Here is a 22,899-nt window from a genome sequence, read left to right on the forward strand (position 1 = left end):
GAGAGACCTATTGGACGAAGAAAAAAATAGAAAGAAAGTTGTTATTCACTTGTGTTTTTTACATATTTATGCTCAATGGGTAGACGCACTTTCAGAAATGTCTGTCTTAACAAATAATTGAATCTAAATACAAAAAAACCCCCAAAATCTGACACTGTGGTGAGATGACTTCACTTGATTTAAGTGTAGTTTCAAGAATTGTCTTGGATCAAGTGAAAAGTGGAGCAATATGCGTCATTAGAAGAGACTGTTTTTTGTAAAAGAAGTGCATTGCAAACAAGTGCTTTGGCAAGTTGAAGATTAAACAAGATTAAAAAAGCCAAAAGTAAGCATATTGCCCCCCACAAATGATCTCCCTCTGGCCCAATCAGCAACAAATATTTCATCTCGTTTTGGCCTGTAATTGTATCGCTCTGTTGGGACAATCAGAGTCATTTTGAAAATGCCAGAACACATTGGTGAGATGCATCATTCCCTTAAGTTTCATCAAACTCTATCAGCGGTGTCTGAGATATTGCATGTGAAAGATAGACAGATGAAAAAATGAATGAAAGAACAGAGACTGATCCATAGTCCTCCTCCCTATAGCTGATTTTATCATAGGGGATTGCATTTTTGCAGTATGCAGTTATTAGAAAATCTACACTTGTAAACCTTCAAATAACTTGCTGAGTTTCTGGAGTATAGGCTTTTAAAGACATGCCTCAGTGACATAACAGGCTGACCAACAAAACAACCTCAAAAGATGCTGAAAATCCAGTAAACAGCACTGAGGCCTGGCTCAGCATTCAGAGGGCTGGAGAAATACATTAACATTATGTACCAGAACAAACTATTCTAAACTGGCTCCTGATTTGGATTCATGGTAACATCATTATCGCTGGGATGAGATATAGGAGTCAAATGTTGATTATTAATCACTCAGGAATACATGACAGTAACCTTGCTGGCAAAAAAAATTAAAGGCTGCTTAGCATAAGCGGCTGCTCTCACACCTCATTAAATCTCTATATGCCAAATGCTTATATGACACTGAATTCATTAAGGAGAATTTTCTAAACTTTTTTATGTATGCAGTAAATACTGAAGCACTACAAGAACAAGAACACTACAAGAACTCTGTACACCTCCTAAAGGAGGTGTACAGAGAATATACAGTAGGAAAGCAGGAACAATCATACAGTGAATTAGAAGATATGGTATCATCCATCTAAAAACTAATGTGTAAATTATTACACATTGAGGGCCACTCCTACCAACACAGCAATGCATATTTAGAAAAAAAACAATCTCTCTGGCTCTTATTCTTTACCTAGGAATTTATCATACATGATCATTCCAGAGACATAGGAATATTTATTCTATTATCTAAGACCCTTTCAAAAACATGGGTTGAACATAAGAATTGCTTTTTTATTTTATTTTATTCTTTTTTTTTTATGTCGATTGGCTTCATTCGCCATCTGCTTCTTCAACCCCTGTGGTGAAAGCAGACAGCTCATCAAGATGAGTGACAAGTGTTGGGGTGTGGAGAGGAGGGTGGAAAGGGATTATAGCTTTAAAAACATTTAATTAATTTTTTGTACTCCTGATTTTGACATCTGATACAATTACTGACTATATAACCATCCAAATTCAACATTCAGTCATTTTCAACAGAACCAGGAGCAACCTGAATTTTTTTCTGACCCACCTGGGTGAAATGTCGCAGCCTTGTCTCATGAAGGCTCCAAGAGAGAACCACAGACTGTTGAATATCCCGAACTCGTTGGTCGACTCGTTGGTCTGGATCTGCCCGTCCTCATACTCCTCGGTGTGCCACTCGTACGGGCTGAAGCGGCTAACCAGGAAGAGAACCACGCTGACGCCGATGTAGGCAAAGACAATACACATCCAGATCTCGTAAGCCAGCGGGTCCAGGAAAGAGAAGACTCCTGGTTTGGATTTCTGAGGCTTCTTGATCATGATGGAGATTCCCAGGGACATGAAGGGCTTGGAGAAATCGATCACCTCCTCTCGCACCAAAGTGATGGTCAGAGGAGCCACCGCTATGTCCGCTTTCTGTCACAACAAAGAGCAAAAAAGACAGTTTTATAGTTTGAAGAATGGATACAGCAGTTAAGATGAGATGGAAATGAAGAGCTGAGTTAATTTCCTAAATGCTACAAATCCATTTTGGAAAAAGATTATCTGAAGTTTATAATCAAATATCCCTCAATAGATAAAGGATCCAATCAGCGTAAGTGGTTGATTTTGTCAACCATGGACTTAAGTTACCTCAGATTCTTAATAGGATGCCTTCATTTTGTGCTTCCAATTATTTTGTAAGAATAGGTTTGTCCTTTTTAAAATGGCGAACCTCATTTTGAAATGAAAGTCTTTACTCACCCCGTAAACTAACTCTCCGACCATCCCATTCCAGATTTTGGTCTCTGCATCTCGGGCTCCGTATTTTCCATCCCCCACTATTTTCAGCTGATATTTGAAGCCACAGTGCTTTGCTATCTCTGCAGCCAGATCTACACAGTAACCCTCGTAGCGGTCATTGTCTACAAAAAGGTCAGCGTTCTTTTTCAGCATTACATATGGAGCTTCCTGAAGCACACAAACAAAAAAACAAGAAAACACTTGTTCAGTACAAGAGGTTTGAGTCACAGTGTAAAAAACAGCTTCAAAGACAAGTGTTGTGTGACAACACGAGGCTGATAGATCGTTACAAATATGAGGTAATGATCTTAAGACAAAGCAGTCCTGGGGAGTGGGGAGACATTACTGGGGCAGTGTTGGTGTGGTCGCCAGTCTAAAGACAATGGTGGCCCACATTTGGCTTGCTACCTGCAGTGTTTCCTCTGTATTCATTCAGCAGCGGTGTGCCACAACAGCAATAGAAAATGTGCTAGAAATCTGCTATAGAAAATGTAAAATTAAAATGGCAGGATAATTTTGCCAAATTTCCCTCTAAAACAGTGAAGTCCTTACGTTTAGACAAATGTTGTTATTATGGTTATCCAAAGAGGGTTTTTAGCATAGCAAAATGCACTACTGCCATAGGTGGGACCAAGAACTAAAATTACCCCAAGTCACCGCTGCTATAAAAGATCAAAAAGGAAACACTGGCAAGACAATTTCGGCAATTATTCTTCATTATATCTTCTATCTCCCATTATATCTTCTATCTCCCATTATATCTTCTATCTCCCACTAGCTTGATGAAAACTGTTCAGCAATGTATTCAGCTATTTTTCCCATGTATTTAGTATAGTGCAAACAATTTGTATAAAGATTCGTTGTTGTTTTTTTTACCAGGATGGTGGTGACAATAACTGTTTTGTTTTCCATTCCCGTTGTGTCATTTGCAAAGACATCTGATTTGGTCACCGCCATTTTGTCAACTTCATTCCAGTATCCAATCTGTGGGGAGAAATAAACAACAAAATCCATGAAGATGGCATGCGCTTCACTATGCCTGAGTGCTAAGAGTGCTGCTTGGAACAATGAGAGCCTCAAAATCAAATCATCCAAAAGATAAAGAACATATATGGACAGATATCTGTATATGAATAGATGAAACGTGTCTTGAGGAGGCCCAGTAGACTGAATTGTCAACATAATACATTTTTGCATGCTGGACTTCCTTCTTTATTGTTTGAGTGATAAATATCGACCAAATGATTCCTACTCTGCTACAGTTTCTGCTAAAAAATCTTGAGGAGATCGTACAGCATGTGGTTCATTGTAAGAGAAGTAAGTGATCCTGTATAACTAAATGGATAGACTATGTCACTAACAGTGCCAAGGTCAGAGGTCTGAATCCTACTGGGAATACCCATGATAAATATGTATGCACTCATGGTGCTACAGGGTGCCTTGGATAAAAGCATCCACCATATGCCGTTCATCTGTTATGTGACATGTAATCAACTCTTGTCCATTACTTGGGAGGGGGGAGGGATGGCCCAGAGTCTTACCTTAACAGGACCGTTGTTCTTCAGTTCCATTATGTTCACTGAGTAGTTGACCCTCTTGCCGTGTTGATCAAACTGGATGTTCCCTGTCAGGCCGTCCACACGTACCTTAGAGACATGAAAACAGACTTACAGCGTGGCAAGAAGGCATCTTTAAACAGGCTGTTATAGTGGGTAAGATTGCTCTGTTGGTGATGCCTTGCTTCTGTAATTCAGTTAAAAACAGGATGTTGGGGCAGGACAAAATGTGGGGAGGGACTGTTTGAAAAGTGTTGAAAAGTTCAGAAATGCTTTGTGCATAATCTTGAGCTTTCACAAATTTCAGATTCTTTAAAATGAAGAAATTCCAGCCACCGTGATGCAACCATGGTGTCGTAGGAACAGGAAACAGGATTTTCAAGGGTGAATACCCAAAAATGCACCGCCGTATGTATTATTGGCTGGAATTTTAATGTATGCCTAGTGGTACGCCATGAAGTAGCTAACCACTAAAAATACACTGTTTTCCAGGAAATAAAAGTGAAGGAATTTTAATATAAAAATATGAAATAATAAAATTTTTTGTTACAGTTTATCACATGGATAATTAGCTAACACTTTTTTATTTTATCGCTACTTTAAAGGCTCAGTGGAAACAATGAATACAACATTCAGAATCAGAATTGCTTTAACAAATACCATCATTGTACAGGAATTTGTCTTGGGTACATTGGTGCAGCGACATTGACAATACATACTGACACATGTTAACCACAACAGGATCTCTCAAACAGTACAAAGGGACAATGCAAGACTACAGACAGTGAAGTAAAAATATCGCTCTACATGTATGCATCTGAATTTCCACTAAACCTTTGAATGACATATTGTTGTGGTGTTGTCCCTGCTAGTGAAGTATGCATATAACATGAATTTTACCACAAATGTAAAAAAAAAAACCCAAAAAACATGAGCACCAATTCACTTTGGCTGTGAGGCACCAGTTCTCAGCAGGAGTGAAGCTAACCTTGCCTCGCATCAAAGCTCAGAGGAGAGCTGCCTAAAAGTCTGTGGGCAGACCTTTGTTTCTGCTGGCTCTGTAGGGAGCCAGCACTCAAGGGAGAATAGCTGTCAGTATATACAGTATATGTGTGTGTGTGTGTGTACGTGCGTGGTTGAAAACATCAGTCTTTAGTCAATCTCTGTGCACTACTTCGTGCCTCTGTGGGTGTTTGTGCATTTGCTGAAGAAGGAGATCTGCTGTTACCATGGCAACCAGCCTTCACCAACCAGTGTGTGTGTGTGTGTGTGTGTGTGTGTGTGTGTGTGTGTCTGTATGTGTGTGTTACCTGTTTCAGCGCTCGCTCGATCTCCACTCCCTGAGCCCAGGGCACGGCGGGGTTGGCCAGGCAGTCGCCGTTGTTGGCCCTCCTGGAGATGTCGATGCGCTGCTTATGCAGGTAGCGGAAGGCCTCCGTCATCACCTGCACGGCGTCGTAGGTCAGCGCTGACGTGTACTAGGGCAGGAGGAGACGACAATAATGTGACAAAGGCTTTGGGGAGTTGTCACGGAGATGTGTGTGTGGGAATGCCATCCCCCAACCCTAACCCTAACCCTATAACCACCTAACCACACACAGAACACACTAACTCTAAACTCACCCAAAGCTAAACCGCATCCTAATTCTAGCCTTAAGGCCGCACTAGGCAACTTCTCATGTTGGCGGCTCCAAATAGCAGCAAGAGGTAACTGTCTGAAAGGTGTCTGTCTGTCAGGGCTGTGATGCTTTATACTAAAGGAAAGCAAAGGGACGAGAGAGGAAAAAGAGCTAACATTGGTTAGTTCAGCTTTTTCTCAATGCTGTTTAGGGGACAGCTTTGTTTTTCTCTCTCAAGTTTTGATTCATCACTTCTGGTTGGCAAAGAAGATTTCCTGCCAGTGTCTATACCCAACACCTGACTTTTATTTGGGCATATAGGGATCTATTGGGTCTCAACTAGTGGGGATGGGACGTTTTTCTCAATTGCAATCCCACTTTGTGATTTAGGCTGATAAATCTTGTGTATTTCTACGTAAAAATCTTGCCTCATGCAGCTTTAATCCTAAAAGTCAGGACAAGCCAAAATGACTCACTTTGAAAAAAATGCCCCCTCACTAAAGGTCTAAAACTACACACACACACACACACACACACACACACACACACTGACCCTACTCTTTACACTGTGCTCCTCCCTGGTTAGGCATCTTGCCCTGTGAACCTGAAGAATATTTTATGTATGGCACTGTTGCATTTCGTATTCTCTGTCTGTTGTGTTTATGTTCTCTGCTGCACTGAAGTTTGTTCAGTGTTGTAAATGTCACAGTGATTTTTCACCCACACTCCAACAAATTCCACCGGCCCCGGCTGTGTGGCAATAAAAGGAATTTGAACTTTAACAATTTTGGAGACAGCAATAGAAGGAACTTGAACTTTAACAACTTTTGGAGATAGAAGCTGGGAGAATTATGTGTGGAGATGGCAGGCGTGGAGGAGGCGTGTATCTGTTTGGGTTCAGGGAAGTAAAGTGGGAGGCTAGTTCATTATCCATAAATAATTTTCTGGATTCAAAACCACAAAGATCTGTTTCATTTAAACTGAAAAACTGAAACCACGACGAGCAATTAGAGCTTAGAAAAATGCTAACCTAGAAGCCGAGAATGGGAGTCAATGAGAATTATACCTGAGGTGATGTTGACTTCAGCTCACCACGGGAAACCCTATTTGGGTTTGTGTAAGAATAGGGATTCATCTTTACTGACAGATGTGTTTAATAATGCACCCAGTGTACATGTGAGTGCGGTTGAGTATTGGAGAGGGAGACGGCTTACTTTACTTTGAAGTCGCAAACACATTAGAGCAACCCAGGCACAGAAAAGTGCTTACAAAGAAATTCTCAACCAACCTCCAAATAAATGGGCTTGTGTGTGTATGTGTGTGTGTGTGTGTACACTCACCCTTATTTTACTGTCAGCACCAGGATACTCTTTCTCTTCCAGAGCCTCCCATCTCTGATCAAACTTGGACACCAAAGGATCATCGAAATCCACAATCTGGAAGCCGGACACGTTGGCTCCGCCATACTGGATTTTTGACAGGTCTCCATCAATGAAACCCTGAAAACATCAAAATGGAGACTCAGTTATTCTATCTATCTATCTATCTATCTATCTATCTATCTATCTATCTATCTATCTATCTATCTAACTATACAGGCTTTAGACTGATGAAACTTGACTGTACTGAAGTGGTTAACACTTACCAGATTGGCTATAATGTAGTGGTATCCTTTTACATGTCTGCCAATTGTGATGACCTGCAGGTTATGAGAAACACACATACAAACAATTAGTATAAAATGCATCCCAGGAATGGATATTTAATCCTTGAGAAAACAATTTGTCCGAAGAAAGAGCTGTGATAGAAATATGTGACATTTTTGACTTTGCCAACACAGTCATAATGTATGACTGTTTTGATCATGTATTATGTGGCTTTATTATTTTTACGTTTTTATTATGATGTGTACCTTTTAAACTACATATTATTGTGATGCTCACGTATTTCAGATGACTTGTCAGCTGTCATGAGAGTACTTAATAAACATAAACTTATATTCAGCCAACTGTTTTAAGGAAAGCCTTTTATGTTGTTGACACTATTTAAAAAGAACAAACAAAATGTAATTCTTTAGTCAAAGGGTATGGCAGCCGGCGATAACACAATCATAAATATAGCATTCTGTTATGGAAGTCATTTCCAGACCACACAACTCTACCATCCAATTTGTACATCATACTTTGAGTCTATCAGCTGACTGTCCTGGTTATTATCATTGGATTAAAAAGCCTATGGGGTCACAAAATACTGCTAGACAGAGATATCCAATTCCAAATCCACTTCCCTTATCAGTAGTGTAACTGAAAAAACAGAAATATCTCAGCTACGTAGCATTTCAGTTCCCGCATAAATGACACACCTGAAACTAATCCCACCACTTGACTGACACCCCCGTTTGTCAGGGCCGCTACATGAAGCAGATTTGAATAATAATGACTTGTATCTCCTACGCAACATCTTTGACAAGAAGCGAGAAACTTCCACCTGAACGGATCCTGTTTTTCCCCGATAAAACAGCCACTGAGGCTGCAGACATTGATTTCATTCAGCGTTTGGTCCGACAGACGTCGGCATGCCTTAAATACTAATCGATGAGCCTCTCCCATGGGCGAGAGGCGCGGTATAAATAACCTGTTTATGTGAATCTCTTTTGCCTTTAATTGCAGTTTTGTTTCCAGTCTAAATGAACAATTAGTGTGATTGTTATGGTGCCCCTCTCCATCAGCTGGACTGGTGGGTGTGACATTGTTCTTCTTCTGTGTATCAAATACACAACATTTCAGCTGAATATCACTGTTGTCCAACATGAATAGTTGAGGTCTTTGAGAATCCTACTGGATTCATCATAAAATGGGATGAATTTCAGTCGGTTGAAAAAGCCCTTGCACCTGTGTTTTGTGTACTGAAGAAAATCATTCAAATTTCCCAGCAAGCATTTGATGGACAGGGATGTGCAGGAGGTGGTCAAGTCCAACCCCTTAGGTTTACATGAGGTGCAGGTTCAGCATCCCCAAATGACCCAAATGAGTGCAAAATTTTCACATGATGCTATGGCATGGTAAAAATTCACATTCAAACAGCTTTGGAAACTGTTTTCAACTGATATCAGTAAGATATTTAGGTCCCTGATTTCACAAAACAATGTAGGTATGAACGTCATTCATTTACTCAACGTCAAATGTTTGCTGGATTGTTAGCAGTGCTAGTAGAAGTCTATGGAAACCAAAAACCATTAGTCTCCTAATATGTAGTTATTGATGTTGCTGAACTGGTAGGCAGCTGTACTTTTAGCCTCGCTGACTTCCACTGGCATCGCTAACAAATGTGTGGCAAGCAGAGGCGAGGTGGGATGTTGGTTGGGAGGTGGAGAGAGACAACAGGCAGCATTTGAACTATTTTCCCTTCCCTTTATACATTCACTGGTCTCTGTCAGTAAAGAGAGGCTCATGGGAAGAGATGGCAAGGTGCTGCTGGATGACTGAGTTTCGGTCAAACCGGAGGCCTGCTACACTAAAAGCCTGTTTCTTGTTTTTAATAAGTCGATTCTGAAAGGGACAAAATAAAGACTATAACAACAAAGCATTTATGATTGCACTCCCTGCTTTTGTCTGTGTTCCTGTGTGTTAGATTGGTATAATTGCTACAAAATGCAATCAAATTCTGCCTCCAATATCTTAAAATCAAGTGTAAGTGCTTTTTGAATGGACTCAAATGACTGCCAGTTTGTAATTAACTAGACTGGCTTTTTTAAAACCTTAATTATGGACAGAACATGAAGTATTGGTGTCTCACTGCAGGGTTGTGTGTCAAACTTGGACAAAGCTGAGTGAGCAATTCTACAGAAATAAGGGTTTTAAGATTTTAAGGTGAATTCAGTCTGAATAAAAAAATGATTTTATATATCCAGTTTAATATTTTAAACTGGAAGGCATTTCCAACTTGTATTGTAAATTTGTATATACAGTATATCATTTTCTTATGGACTCAAGCACTTAAAATACAAATCTCCAAAAATCACAAAACACAATGAAAGAAAGAAAGAAAGAAAGAAAGAAAGAAAGAAAGAAAGAAAGAAAGAAAGAAAAATAATTTTTAACAAAGGCCTGTCGATACAAGCGGTCTTGTATCTCCACAGGGTCAGAATGATGAAAATGCTTCACTGTACCTGCTCCATGATGTCTTTGACTTTGTCCTGCTCACAGTCCAGGATCACCCTCCTCTCCTTCTTGTTCTCCAGGTCTTGGAACAGCGAGCGGTAGGCCTCGTCCTTCCTCTCGTCTTTCAGGTTCCCCACGTTGATGGCGGTCACCTGCCACTTCCTCTCTGCCGCCGTGTCCAGCACGACCTGCAGCGTGGTCAGGCCTGGGAGGGGGAACACAGGGGGACAATGGGGGTTGTTTTCACATATTCTATTCCTGTTGAATTTGCACATTTGATTCATTTATGTACTTCCTAGATTACAGCTATTACACAGAGTTTTGAAAATCCAAGCTGTTTGGTTGTGGTGCACAAATCAAGGTGAGTGACAAATTGAGTGAGGTGTAATTCCTAAACTCTTGATGCTAGAGCAACCAAACTTCAGATACATATTTTGGATGGACCCCAAAGTGTGATAGACTGTATTTGGTTGCGCTCCATGTCCCCATCTTCAGGCCAACCTTGAAATAGCAACTTTTTTTTTTTTTCTCACAAACTTCACTCAATTTCCATCAAATTTTACACACAGCACATTTCAACTGCCTACATCATCTTTGCATCACAGAAGTTTGATAGTAACCGTTTGACCGTGACCGTGACAAACAGAAGGGGAGGCATATTTCCTAAATGCTTAATGCTAGACCAACCAAACTTCACACACCTGTTTGCAAGGGGCCACAAAGTGGTGCAGCCACATTTGGGCATGCTGAATAGCATCACCATTGACAAATTGGCAATTTTCCAAATGGCAATATGTCACGCAACATTTCACCTGCAGTTACAGGACTTTTACCGAAATGTTGATTTTGAAAGAAACTGTATATTTTTTTTCCAATATCATGAATCAATCTTACATTATCACTGTCAAATCAGTGGACACCATTAATGGCCATTTGCAACTAGATGTTTTGCATTTTTTATTATTGCAGATTGGATGTGTTCACTATGTGCTTTTTCTGCGGCTGTGGCGGCTTTACAGATGCTGGTTACCTGAGGCTAGATGCCCCTTCAAGGTAGACGGCTTATCAAGGTGAGTCACAAGTGGGGCGTGAACTTGACCAACTGAGGGGGAGGAGAGCTGCTCTAACAATACACTTCACTGCCTTGAGGCGAAAAGTTTTATATTGTATCGTTAACATCACTTCTTTGCACTTGAAAACATTTTTTTTGCATTAATCTCATACGGACTGACTTATTGAGACTATGCAGATGGTGTGTGGGCTGACTTACCCAAAAGCCATTAAAACAACATGATACAGTGAAGAAAACTGCCTATCTCAGTGATTTAATTTTCTTCAGCACCCATCCATCAATCTGAATAGCAGTCAGCCAAAGACATAGACTACACTGTCCATCTGAAGTTGAATTCCTATCATGCTCTCTATCTAGTTTCACAGCTGAATCTCTGCTGATATTGATCCCTGGTCCGGAGAGGGCAGTTGGAGAGTGATTTGATAAAAGGTTTGAGTGTTTCATTCCGCCTTGAAACAGTGAGGTGAATTACAGATGTAATCAATTTTGTGCAACCGGGCAATGGTTTTTACGATGGTGGGAAGGAAAATGGAGGCTTGCAGTTTTATCTGAATGAACTATACATCATAATTACAGCAAGGTCATTATGGTCTGGTTAAAGTTGACTCTTTCATTGATGCCCATTAAATGAGATAATTGGAATTCGGACTGATTTACCAGAGGACATAATGCAAGGACTAAAGCAAAATGTTGCTTCAGTTAAATGTTGATTCTATAGTAAGTGCTGGTTGAAGCATAATTTGAAACAATTAGTCCCTTTGCACTGGATGTGAGGTTACATTGTCCTGGCACCCTGCATGTCAATATGTAATATAACTCTGACTTGTCATTATTTCTCCACGCCATTGTCAACTAGACAAATCCATAAACTTTTATTGTGCTTGGCAATCAAAGTGATTCTTTTAGATTTTTGGATTTTCTGTGTTGTGTAATCACTTTGTCTAGACTCAATAAATTGAAGGTCTAAAAAATAACTGAATAGATGTGGTGACAGTCCATACCGAAATGTTACACATCCATTTTGGAATGAACCTAGATCATCACCTGAAGTTCAGTACTTCATGTCTCTAAAATATAGAGGATTCAGACTGTAAAGGTTCCCTACTGTCCTTTACAAAGTACCATAGTTTTAGTTTTGTGCCATCAATCATGTTGTAAGAGCAGGTGAGACTTGACATCAAATATGAGATATGTCATATTGGACTGAAACTCTTCAATGTTATTCCAAAGTCAGGTATCCCATTAAATCTTGACACTACAGTATATATAGTATGACTAGCCCAGTCACCAGAAGGAGATATATATATCTATATATATAACAGGGAAATGTATCTTATAATGAAGTGAGTGAAAAAAACAGGTCTTAGGTTTATTTTCCACTCAATTATCACACACACACTCTGACCTTATTAAAAAACATGAAGAAGGTCAGTAGACCTTTAAGCTGAATATCATTTTACACCACTACACACACAATCCTAATGATTGGGCTTTCCTACTCACATACGTTGTATAAACTACAGAGATTATCTATCTATCTATACAAACAAAATTGCTGCTAATTTGAATCCTAAAATCAAGCCGAGATTTAGATTCTTCTTTTTTCCTCCTCGGTTCACCCTCTGTTGCATGATGAGTATTCTCCTTGGATGGAAACGGTCGACTATCAGGGCTGTTTAGAATGAGACATATGTTGCTTCTTGGCTTGAGGCCAGCATTGTGCCATCCATTTTAACAGCCACGGAGCTACCGCTGTGCTAGAATACAAAGATATTATTTGACCTCGAATTAACCCCTGAAGGACCCTGGATTTAACAGGTCAATGACCAAGGGGAGAGCAAGGAGATGAGAAACAGTGTGCAAAGGAATTAGTGCTCTTCCTTTTATTACCATTTGACAAAGCAATGGATTAATCGCAACTGTGATGCGCCAGTAATAGTAAACCATAACTTCTAGTATCCCAGTGAGGAGAGGATTATTTCCTCTCTGCCACTTGCAGCCTCAATTGTAAAAGCCTAACTTCTTGCTCATTGATCAAAGAAATCTCAATGGTTGGATGTATGTGACTATATGAGCATATGCATAATATGATGCAAAACTATTCAAATGAGGCAAGAATAGTCTCATAAATAATGCATAGAGGCAAGCAATCCACTACCCACAGAGGCACCGTCATATTAGGTGTAATCTCTTTGATTCAAGCCATTGTTCCCCTTGTCATCCATGGCGGTAAAGGTCCAACATCTTTCCCCAGGTATTTCACCTGTTTGAAAATGGCTGTCCAGTTTCTGCATAATACCAAATGAAGCACCACTTACAGCAAATGTTAAGTGGTGAGGCTTATTTTGAATGAAAAGTGAGCAGAATATTGCAGGTCCCAGGCATCCAAATGAGATGGTGATTGCCTATAGCGCTGTAGTTGGATAAACACATTATCTGCAAAAGGTAAATGTCTCGGCAATGAGGAAAGAATGCTAATTTTCTCATTGAAAGCCATGAATTTTTGAATTTATTTAAAGGGGCTTTAACAGGTCTCAAGGCCCCAAAGGTTATAAAACTCCCAAAACATATAAATGACCACATAAACTTTCAAGTAAGTTACAGGTGGTTACAGGGTTTTTCTATGATTCCAGTGAAAGGCTATTTGAATAATATACAGTAGTTGTCTTGATAGATTACAATGCTTATGTGATCTGAGGGATTTGTCTTTAAGCTCCAATGGATGGGGAGTTTTCATTCAAAAATAGAGTTTGGGCCAGAAATTGAGTTTTGAAAACCAGACATCTCAGCACCTGGCCAAGTAATTGTTGAGTCATTGCTATTGATCAACAAACCTAGCGAACCCCACTAGACATATTATGGTCATTTTGTGCTATGGGGCATTAAAGAATCTTACTTAATGCTCCTTTAATGCAAATGCTGATCATCAGAGATTTGGTAAGAACACACTATTCTATAAATTTTACTAGGAACATAACTTAAACCTTGGAGAGATAAGAAACCTTGGAGTGCCTTTCCACCCTTATGTATAGATCCATTTTCTAAACTGTTTTATTGACAGAAACTCTCAAGAAGACAGTGGTGTCTGTTGAACCATTAGCTGCTCAATGCGCTAATAAAATTCATCATAACCAATGGAAAATCTGTTGCCTTCTCTTACTCTCGCCCTCTTCGATTCACACACCCACACAAGTCCTTGAATCATTTACCAACTCACTCAGTCACTCACTTGCAATCTCTCTCTCTCTCTCTCTCTCTCTCTCTCTCTCTCTCTCTCTCTCTCTCTCTCTCTCTTTCTCTCTCTCTCTGTCTCTCTATCTATCTGTCTCTTTCTTTCTCTCTCTTGCTCTCTCTCTCTCTCTGTCTCTCTCTCTCTCTTTCACACACACACACACACACACACAAGCACCACACTTCGGTTGCCATGGGAATGAGTGGATCTCTCTGACCTAATTAGACAGAGCCATGCAATGATGAAATATGCACAGCGGGCCCCTTAGTGCCATCGCCGACATGGGGACTGGACGTTAGCGCTAGCATTAGCATTAGGACATTGTACAACAGATGGTTGAAACCTGCACTCCAATCTAGAGAAGAGCTAATTCTTGATTCTGCTGTCAGTCAGTGCAGAGCTAACTGGGGAGATTTCCTATTAGCCAGGAGTGCTCAAAGATGAGAAAGAGGAGGGGGAAGGAAAGAGACGAGAGAGACGAGAAATGGGTGGGTGGGTGGGTGGCTGGGTGGGTGGGGCAAGGCTACCAAGACCGTGCAGCGAGAGAGAGAGAGAGAGAGAGAGAGACAGAGACAGAGAGGGAACACAAAGAGAGAGAGAGAGAAACAGAAAGAGAGTGCGTGGGAGAGAGGTGCAGTGAGAGGGAGAGTTTATGTGATGTGCAAGGATAGAGAGACGGAGGTAATACAGAGCAGAAATACACTAAATCCTTCCTAAGCCATTGGGGCTATACTGTATTCAAGCTAAACACTAGTCTATAGACAGTTGCAATCCCCCATCTCTCAACAGATTCACTTCCTATTACCTTAAACCAGTGGATTATTTGAAGGCATTCATCAGGTATCGTTCAAACCAAAATGCTGCTTGAAAGCGTCATCCCAAAACTCCTCCTTTTGGGTGTGTTAAAAAATGAAAAATAATGAACGCCGTGATTTTTATTCTCAAATGAAAAGTAAAAAGACGCTCAAGAAAAGTGTAATGTGAAAGGAGAGCATCTCTATTAGACGGTAAGAAAACCTATAACCTGATGCTGCTTTCCTTTGATTACATTGTAAATGGATCCTCTTGAGGTCTTAATTCTATTCTTTCATTGCTCTAATGATATTGAAATAGACTGGAACTCTATATCTGCGGAAGAGATTTCCTTTTCAGTGCTATCGCATGGTGCTGGATGGTCCCAAAGCGCTGCGGGAGATTGCATTGTCCTTCAAGGGTACAAGTCACTGAATCACAGTTAGTAGATGACACAGCAAAATGAGTTACATGACACAGCAAAATTAGATAATGCACAAGCAGCAATCATGTATTCTTTAAGCTTTTCTTCGCTGCATAAGAATTATCTTTACACCGCCGTGACTTTCTTGCACTCAGGTGTCTGCCATTTTAAAGATCCACACTGTGTGGTATTAACCTGTTAGATGATAGCTAGATCTTGTCAGTTTTCATAAAGCTCTGGGTGAAAAAAAAAAACGCCAAACTTGCTAGGTTAATAATACTATTTTGGTGTGTAGAACAAGTATCACAATGAAGAAGAAAAATGCTCTCCACTCAAAAAAAAACAACAATGTTCAGCTTATTTCATTTTCAGACTTTTATCAGTGCCAAATATAAAAGAATTATTGATAAAAATAATTAAAAATAGAAAGAATCTGGAAATGAAGTGAACCTGAGTGTTATTGTGTGAGGGCGGATTATTTTTCTTCTTTGACTGCCTCTCATAAAATCAGGCTCACTCCTTGATCTTATCCAAGATGGCAATTACAGGTGCGCCAGCTCAGCACAATGAGACTTTAGTTCTACATGCAACACTTTCACCCATTCCTACAAAAGGGAGAATCATTCATGATCAAGGACATCATTACCTCTGCCGTGATGATTTTTCATTTACTCAAATTTACTCCGAATTCTCAAAAATAAATAAAAAGTGCTTTTATTCATCATGCACATAGGCAAAGATTTTAAATTTTCCGAGTGCTGGCTATGTTCCCAATATTTGGAAGTTTCCAAGCCCTTTGAATGTCAGTCTCTGTGATGTTGTTTTTTGAGTTGAGCCCCTCCAGTCTCGGTACTGACTCAAATGCCCATGTTTGTAAAACTGGCCAAGGCCTTGAATATCGATCTTCAAATCAGGACACAGAAACAGCGTTAGAAATGAAGACTCCAAATGTCCAGTTCCCTGAAATCGCTGAGTATCAAACATGGGGAAGCTCCATGACAAAGGGGTGACATGAGTAGAGTATGTGAGTAGAGAAGTGTTGCAGTTAGTGGAGTTTTAATTTTGAGCTAAAGTTTTACCAAAAATGTAACCAAAAAAAACTTGCTTAGTTGCCTAACCTTAAACATTTTGAGTTGGCTAAACCTAACCCTAACAATCTTTATCATCTTTTACATACAGATCATCTACATTTTAGAGATACTAACTTCATAACTTCAGGTTAGGACTTAATTTATTTATAAAAAGGATATATAGCATTTTGAGTAAGTATTTGTACACATACACATGTAGCCGGTGTAGAAGTTCTGATTGAACTATTGCTGCAGTTTGGCTCGAGGAAGGCAAGAGGAATTATTTGGACATGTTAAGTTTTGCTCTCTTTTCAACCTTCAGAAACTACAGAGAATGCTCTGATAACTGGTCAACTGAAAGATACTAGAATTTTGTATTCCAATTCTAATTCGGTACCAATATATGATATACAAGAATTAATTGTCTGCATAACTAATGCATGATAAATGCAGGAAGGTAGATTTCATATACAGATAAAGCCAACAACAAAACACAATGCGTGTATGTAGAACGAGGGTGGGAGTTCACTGCTGCAGGGTGCATCACCTCGATGTCAGCAGACTCAAAACCATGAGATGCAATGGCCATAGCTGATAGAATGTGACAAGCTGTTTGTCATGGACCACAATGCCCTTTACCTATGTTGTACTACTTGTTCTGCAAATAGTCAGTGTCAGTAAAACCTGTGTTTTGCATCTATTACATGGACATTGTGTGGCTACTGTAATGTCTATGTCTAGTCCTGGAAAAGAAGGTTTGAACACAACCTTTGGATTGCATAATGTCACACCCTCCTCCCTATTTTATTCCCTAATATTTTACTCCCCATTTTTATTGCCTTGTAATCCCATTGCGTTAACTAAAGGGCAATGTCTGGGGCAATATTAAATATGAAAGTAATATGATTTCAACAAAGTGGACACGGTTGCCTGCTCTAGCTATGTGGCTATGCCTTTGAGACTGTGACAAATGTCATTCTCTCCCAATTCATCGTCCAAGGGCAAAACATCATGACGCATGACTTTGAAAAATCAAAAGTGAGACAGTAGTTGCAGTTCTTGTTTGAAAAATTGTGTCAATACATCAACATCGGTGGCAACTTTTGAAATAAAATGGGGAATCAATTGTGGAGAGAAGACACTTTCCAAAGATAGAGCCAGACACAGTGAAATGATGACGTCCGTGTCTTACCTCGATCGCTGTCGTACAGGTAGGCGAACTTGTCCCACTTGTAGTACTCGATGAGGCTGAGGAGCGGCCCCTTGATATCAGGTCTCATCTGGATAATGAACTGCTGAGTCCCATCCAGAGGGAAGCTGGGCGTGATGAAGGAGACGTGGAGTGTCCCGCAGAATGACGTGATAGTGTTGACAGACTTCTTGTCGTAGAATCCGAAAATGGCGTACACCCCTCTTGAGAACTGCGAACAGACTGAAGCAGAAGGAAGACTCATTAGGAATGATGCATGAAATGGTAACGTTTACTTTGGGCGATATACTGTATATGTGTGTAGATATACTGTAGATATATATATTACTTTATGATTAATGCTTATTATATAAAAACACATAACTGCATCCTCTAAATCTGAATATTTAGTAGGTAAATTTCTCAAAATAGCTAATAACCTTAATTATTTTCAATAGTGTGTTTTTTCTTTCATGTCAGCAACTGTTTTGTCAGAGTAGATATCACATTTTCCAAATAATCTCATATCTCATTTTGGAAACAAACTCTTTCTATATCTGTGATGCTTCCACAGCTCGTCCTCAATGTACCTCAGACCTGTCCCTGTTTTCACAGATAACAGTGTATATATATATATCCAAGACCTTTATTAAAATCCTTTAGTGCACATTAGGGCTGCACACTACTACTAAAGGGCGTCTCTTCCAAGGAGAGTTGCTCTTTTAGTTGATAAATGGATTATAGCTATCCATAAGCTCTGCCAGGGGAGTGCTTGTCTCCAACAGTAAAAGATACACTGTAGGCCAACCACTATGTTAAACTTTTATGAGTTGCCCTATCAGTGAGTTTAATACAGTGGGAATGAGCGGTGTACAAGTGCCATATGAGTCAACTATTCACCAACACTATACATGAATTCTTCATGTGGGCTGTCCATCTCTGCTGCACCATGATAAACCCTTTTCAACTACATCCCATTCCCATGTTGTAGTGGTGATGTCTTCTGCCTGATTTCTGCTCAGGAGGAGTGAGAAAAACATTTCAGGCTTCTCCTCTGAGAATATGTAGCAGAGATGAGGTACAGTGCACAACTTCACTACCGCCTACAGTCATACATAAACACTAGACGTCTCCACTGTGGGCTATATAATATCCTTAAAAGGTCTTCTGTGAACACCATATGATTGCCTTTATTGGAGTCATGTTTGGGTATGTTTCTGCAATCACTTTTTCAGATTATTTATATTATGTTATCGTCATCGTGTTGATGTTGCAATATCATCTTTGTTTAAGAATTCATGACCTCTTCCCAGATACACATGCATACAGTACCTTTCCTATAATATTCATCATGCACAAACCAGAAAAGGGGACTGCAGGTAAACACAAATATTGAATCTGAGGCTAAGTAATCCTTAGGTTGCAGACTATTTCTCAAACATTGTACCAGGGTCAGCAGATTGGCATGTTGCTTGTAAACGTGTATTGATCATATGTAAGTTAATCAGCTTTATTGACTTGGACACGTATGTCCTCCAGTGTAATTAATCCAATGACTCATTTCCTCTTCCACAGTAAAACTGGGTTGACTTGCTGACATAGGGAATTGGAGTCCATACATTAGATATTAGCTGGCTCGGCTTAAGTACTGTAGGCATCTTGCCACTTCTCAATTGGCTGTGGCAGCCATCTTTGATGTACTGTAAACGTGCTGGACAGGCATAAAGAGCGACTGTTGTGGCCTTAGCAAACTCACAGCTCACTGCTGTGGTAATCAATTAAAGTCTATCCTGTCATTTTGTCTTTGATGTAGTTGCTTTTGACAAAATATCACATGATGTGTTACAAGGGAAAAGTTAACATACGGCAACCACCACAGAGTGGAATCAACTTCAAGATGAGAGAGTTGTGGGAATGTTATCTAGTAGATTAGCATAGAAGCTTTTTTCTTCAAACTGTATTTCACAAGGGAAGGTTTGCTGAGGATTTATCAATGCCCTGCTTTAAAGTTTCACACATGTACACCCAGTACCTGCTCTGTACAACCACAATCTTCTACTTTTGGCCACTGAACAGCTCCAGTGCAGTTTGGGGTTGAGTCAGGGTTAAGTAACACCTGCCAAGCGCCAAATGTAGGTGAAATGTGTCTTTGGCGGATAAATCAATCAGGGTTATCCACCACACTGGCCGGTAACTGTTTGAGACAATAACGTTTGAATGCCTCAGTTATATAACAGTCTTTGGCCTTTGCCTGTTCTCAAACGTCCACCGTACACTCTCTCTGACCGTGAGCCAATCAAATTAAGGAAGAATAATAGCTCTGTATCAAACAGGCTCCTGATTGGCTGCCTGTTGCGCTGCTCTGCCATGTGGCAACTTATAGCAGGTGTGAGGTCTCCAAAATGGAAAGAAATGAGACATAAGACAGAAAAAGATCCACTTTATAAGTGAGTGGGCAAGTTTTTAATTAAAACTCTAAATCTATACACAAAAGAAGATTGAAAATGGGTAGGGTGACAAAATGGGATACAAAATAGGATGAAATTATTCTTGGTATTTTTTTTTTTTAGTTTACCAGCCCTCAGCAGGTGAGCTGAAACGTTTCATTTCAGACACTGGGTTGAGTCATTCATTAACCCCACACAGATTTCCCAGTCAGTCTGGGGTTTTCAAACATTCACCCACTTGTCACATGCCAGCTTCTCTAACCTTAAGGCTACTGCAACCCCCTCCCACTACCTCTCACAAAGCCCTTACAGTTCCAAAAACATGCAGAGCTCATCAGAAATGGGCCTCAATTAACAGGGCCAAGGCCGGCTTTCATCCAAGGCCAGCATTCATATGCTTCCAAAATCTTCACTGATCCGTCGACTTAGCGATTAAATGTTCATCACAGTCATCCAAGGTGCAAAGCTAGCGGCGGTCCGATCACTCCATCAATTGGAGATACCGCACCCAATCCTTTTAGCTGATGACAGTGGCCAGTGATGTGGCCACAGAAAGACCAAGCCTGACTCATCAAATTTAATTTTTGTCTCACACTAACTAGGAGCTAATACAATTTAAATCGTTTCCTCTGTCAATTGCCTCAATTAAAAAGGCAATGAAAAGAAAATGATTTTGTGCAATTCGATGAAAAGGAAATGTCCCCAGAAGAGAGACTACATGTTGATGAAGTCGTGATCCTGTGTGGACATTTATCCATGAACAAAAACAAGTCTGAAACAAATGAGAACAATGTGGAAAACTTTTCATTTAAATGTGGTCCCAGCTGTGTGTTTTAGAAGCCATCCAGACTGAGAGGTAGTAAGATGAAAATATCAGTATCGACCTCTAGGACTGATAGTGATGTTGGGCATATTAATGGACAACCCTTCGTCCATCTTTGCTATTTTGCATGACCATTTTATTATATAGTCTTTCATGATCTGGAAACATAATTTTCTCTCACAATGTAGTCTTCTATGTATTGGCAGGGTAATTGATGGCTACAATGAGTGCTGCTCACACGAATACTGTGGGAAACCCTGGGGTCTTTCAAAATATGCAGGAGCCTAACACATGCCTAATTAAATGGACCCTTAGAGCTTACATTGCATCCAGCTACATTATAAATTGATGTGCTTGTATTTTTTTTTTAGATATATATAATAGTATCCATGCAAGAATGAGTTAGCCATCATTTTGTCCAAGTGTGCAGCAAATCCACCGATTTCATAAATGTCTGTGCACCGATTTAACCTTTTCTAGTCTTTTCCTATTTCACTTTCTGAGTATATATAAAAAGAGAGATGAGAAACAAATGTAGTCAGTCAGATGGAATGCAGCACTCCTGTGTGCTCCCTCAGTGCCACTAACTCTGCCCAGGCAGGGGTTCGACTCTCACTGGGACCACCTGTGGTAAAATGTATGCACTCTGGTATTTAGATAAAAGCAATACTGGTACTGGTGCTTTGGATGAAAGTGTCCACCAAAAGGCATGTATGCCATAAACACTAAGGCTGTGATCAAATAAGCCTCTTTTTTTCCCCCGTTAGTTTCAACGGTTTGGTCGCAGCAGGTGTGCGTCTCCGCCAAACTTATGCACCTCGCATTTTGGATGTGCTTTTTTTTGGGTGCGTTCTCCCGCCCTGGGAACTCCAAGTTGAACATGCCTCAACTTTAGCCACACCACGCATTCCGTCAATGCCACCCTCTGGTCGATTGAGCGGTTTTACAAGATGAACAAGCCGGTCGAACTGCTCCACTGTCAAGAGAAAATAGCCCTTGAAACGGGCATTATCGAGTCGGAGCTCTTGGACAAGATGATAAAACTCTGTGTGCTCTGTTCTCCCTGGGAGGATGTCATGTACCCACACCCTCCTCTTCTTCAGGAGCAAGCAGAGCCATTGCTAACTTCCCCTTGTCCATTTTTATTTTCAATGTTATCCCCTTTGTTACTTAAGGTTATCTAGCTAACACTAATTAGATAACTTGCAAGTTGCTGTCAGACTTTGTGTTGCATATCAACAACAATGATGCAGCGCTCCACACAGTCTTTGAGCTCTTGTTCCCGCACAGCTCCACTTTGAGCATGAGAAAAAAGTGTCCTATCTGATCACGGCATAATGGGACTATGCAATAAAAAAAAATATGTTCTTTCTCTTCTCCCCTACTCAGGCTCATCAAACATAATTTTCACTCCTTGAGGCCGAATAGAGCTGTAGAGTTTCCATCTGTCTTTCTATCATGTCTGGAAATGGAAATGTCCATTGTCGGTTTTCTAGGGCTTTGCTGACACTTCCCAATGGTGAGCTCGCTAAGTTTGCTCAGGATTAAAACTCTCTGAGCTCGTGCTTAGAGAGTGGATATCCCCATGACTGTTCTGCAGCTTATGCCAGTACGAACACTTTGACAACATGTTATTTCATTACCAAATATGGTCATTCAAGCACCAGAGAAAACGTGACGCCCATTTTTTTCCAGGCAATAAATGTTCATAGGATTATTCTCAGTTCTGGAATGTCGAAGAATGAGGAGCAAGAGGTTTTGATGGGCAAGACACCTATGTTTCTTCAATATGGAATTTAGAAATGTTTAATTAAGTAAGAAAAGCCATGAACAGTAACTCTTAGAAATAGTAAGGGTTGAGGAAAAAGCCATTAAACCCCCTGTTACATCTGACTGCTTTTCAATGAAACTGGGGAGTATTTGCCTTCAGAAATCCCCTTTAGAACACAGGCTCTGAGAGAAAAAAAAAGTGTCTGGGTAAATCTTTTTTTTTTCTGGTGTTGACGAGAACACCCTAATTAGGCACAGTGAGCAAAACGCTGAAACAAATCTTATTACTGCTCACTGCTGGGTCCGTAAGCTGTGGTT

At 40.2% G+C, this 22,899-nt stretch overlaps 1 protein-coding gene across 5 annotated transcripts in view; it reads right to left on the reverse strand.

The window, feature by feature from the left end:
• The window catches only part of gria2b (glutamate receptor, ionotropic, AMPA 2b), a 49,816-nt gene that overhangs the window by 5,650 nt on the left and 21,267 nt on the right, over nt 1-22,899 (reverse strand). For all 5 annotated transcript variants that reach the window (XM_071532625.1, XM_071532618.1, XM_071532633.1 and 2 more), the window contains exons 3-12: nt 17,545-17,784; nt 9,771-9,967; nt 7,248-7,301; nt 6,943-7,101; nt 5,294-5,461; nt 3,969-4,073; nt 3,304-3,411; nt 2,389-2,595; nt 1,694-2,061; nt 1-7 (exon numbers count right to left, since the gene is read on the reverse strand). The exon at nt 1-7 is cut by the window's left edge and continues 192 nt beyond it. In XM_071532625.1, the coding sequence (XP_071388726.1) occupies nt 1-7; nt 1,694-2,061; nt 2,389-2,595; nt 3,304-3,411; nt 3,969-4,073; nt 5,294-5,461; nt 6,943-7,101; nt 7,248-7,301; nt 9,771-9,967; nt 17,545-17,784 (1,613 nt within the window). The remainder of the gene's footprint in view (nt 8-1,693; nt 2,062-2,388; nt 2,596-3,303; nt 3,412-3,968; nt 4,074-5,293; nt 5,462-6,942; nt 7,102-7,247; nt 7,302-9,770; nt 9,968-17,544; nt 17,785-22,899) is intronic.

This window comes from Centroberyx affinis, unplaced genomic scaffold (genome assembly GCF_046629955.1).
Source record: "Centroberyx affinis isolate AG114_WGS23_722 - 3 ecotype Tasmania unplaced genomic scaffold, CSIRO-AGI_Caff_v1 ptg000153l_1, whole genome shotgun sequence".
Classification (NCBI taxonomy): Eukaryota; Metazoa; Chordata; class Actinopteri; order Beryciformes; family Berycidae; genus Centroberyx; species Centroberyx affinis.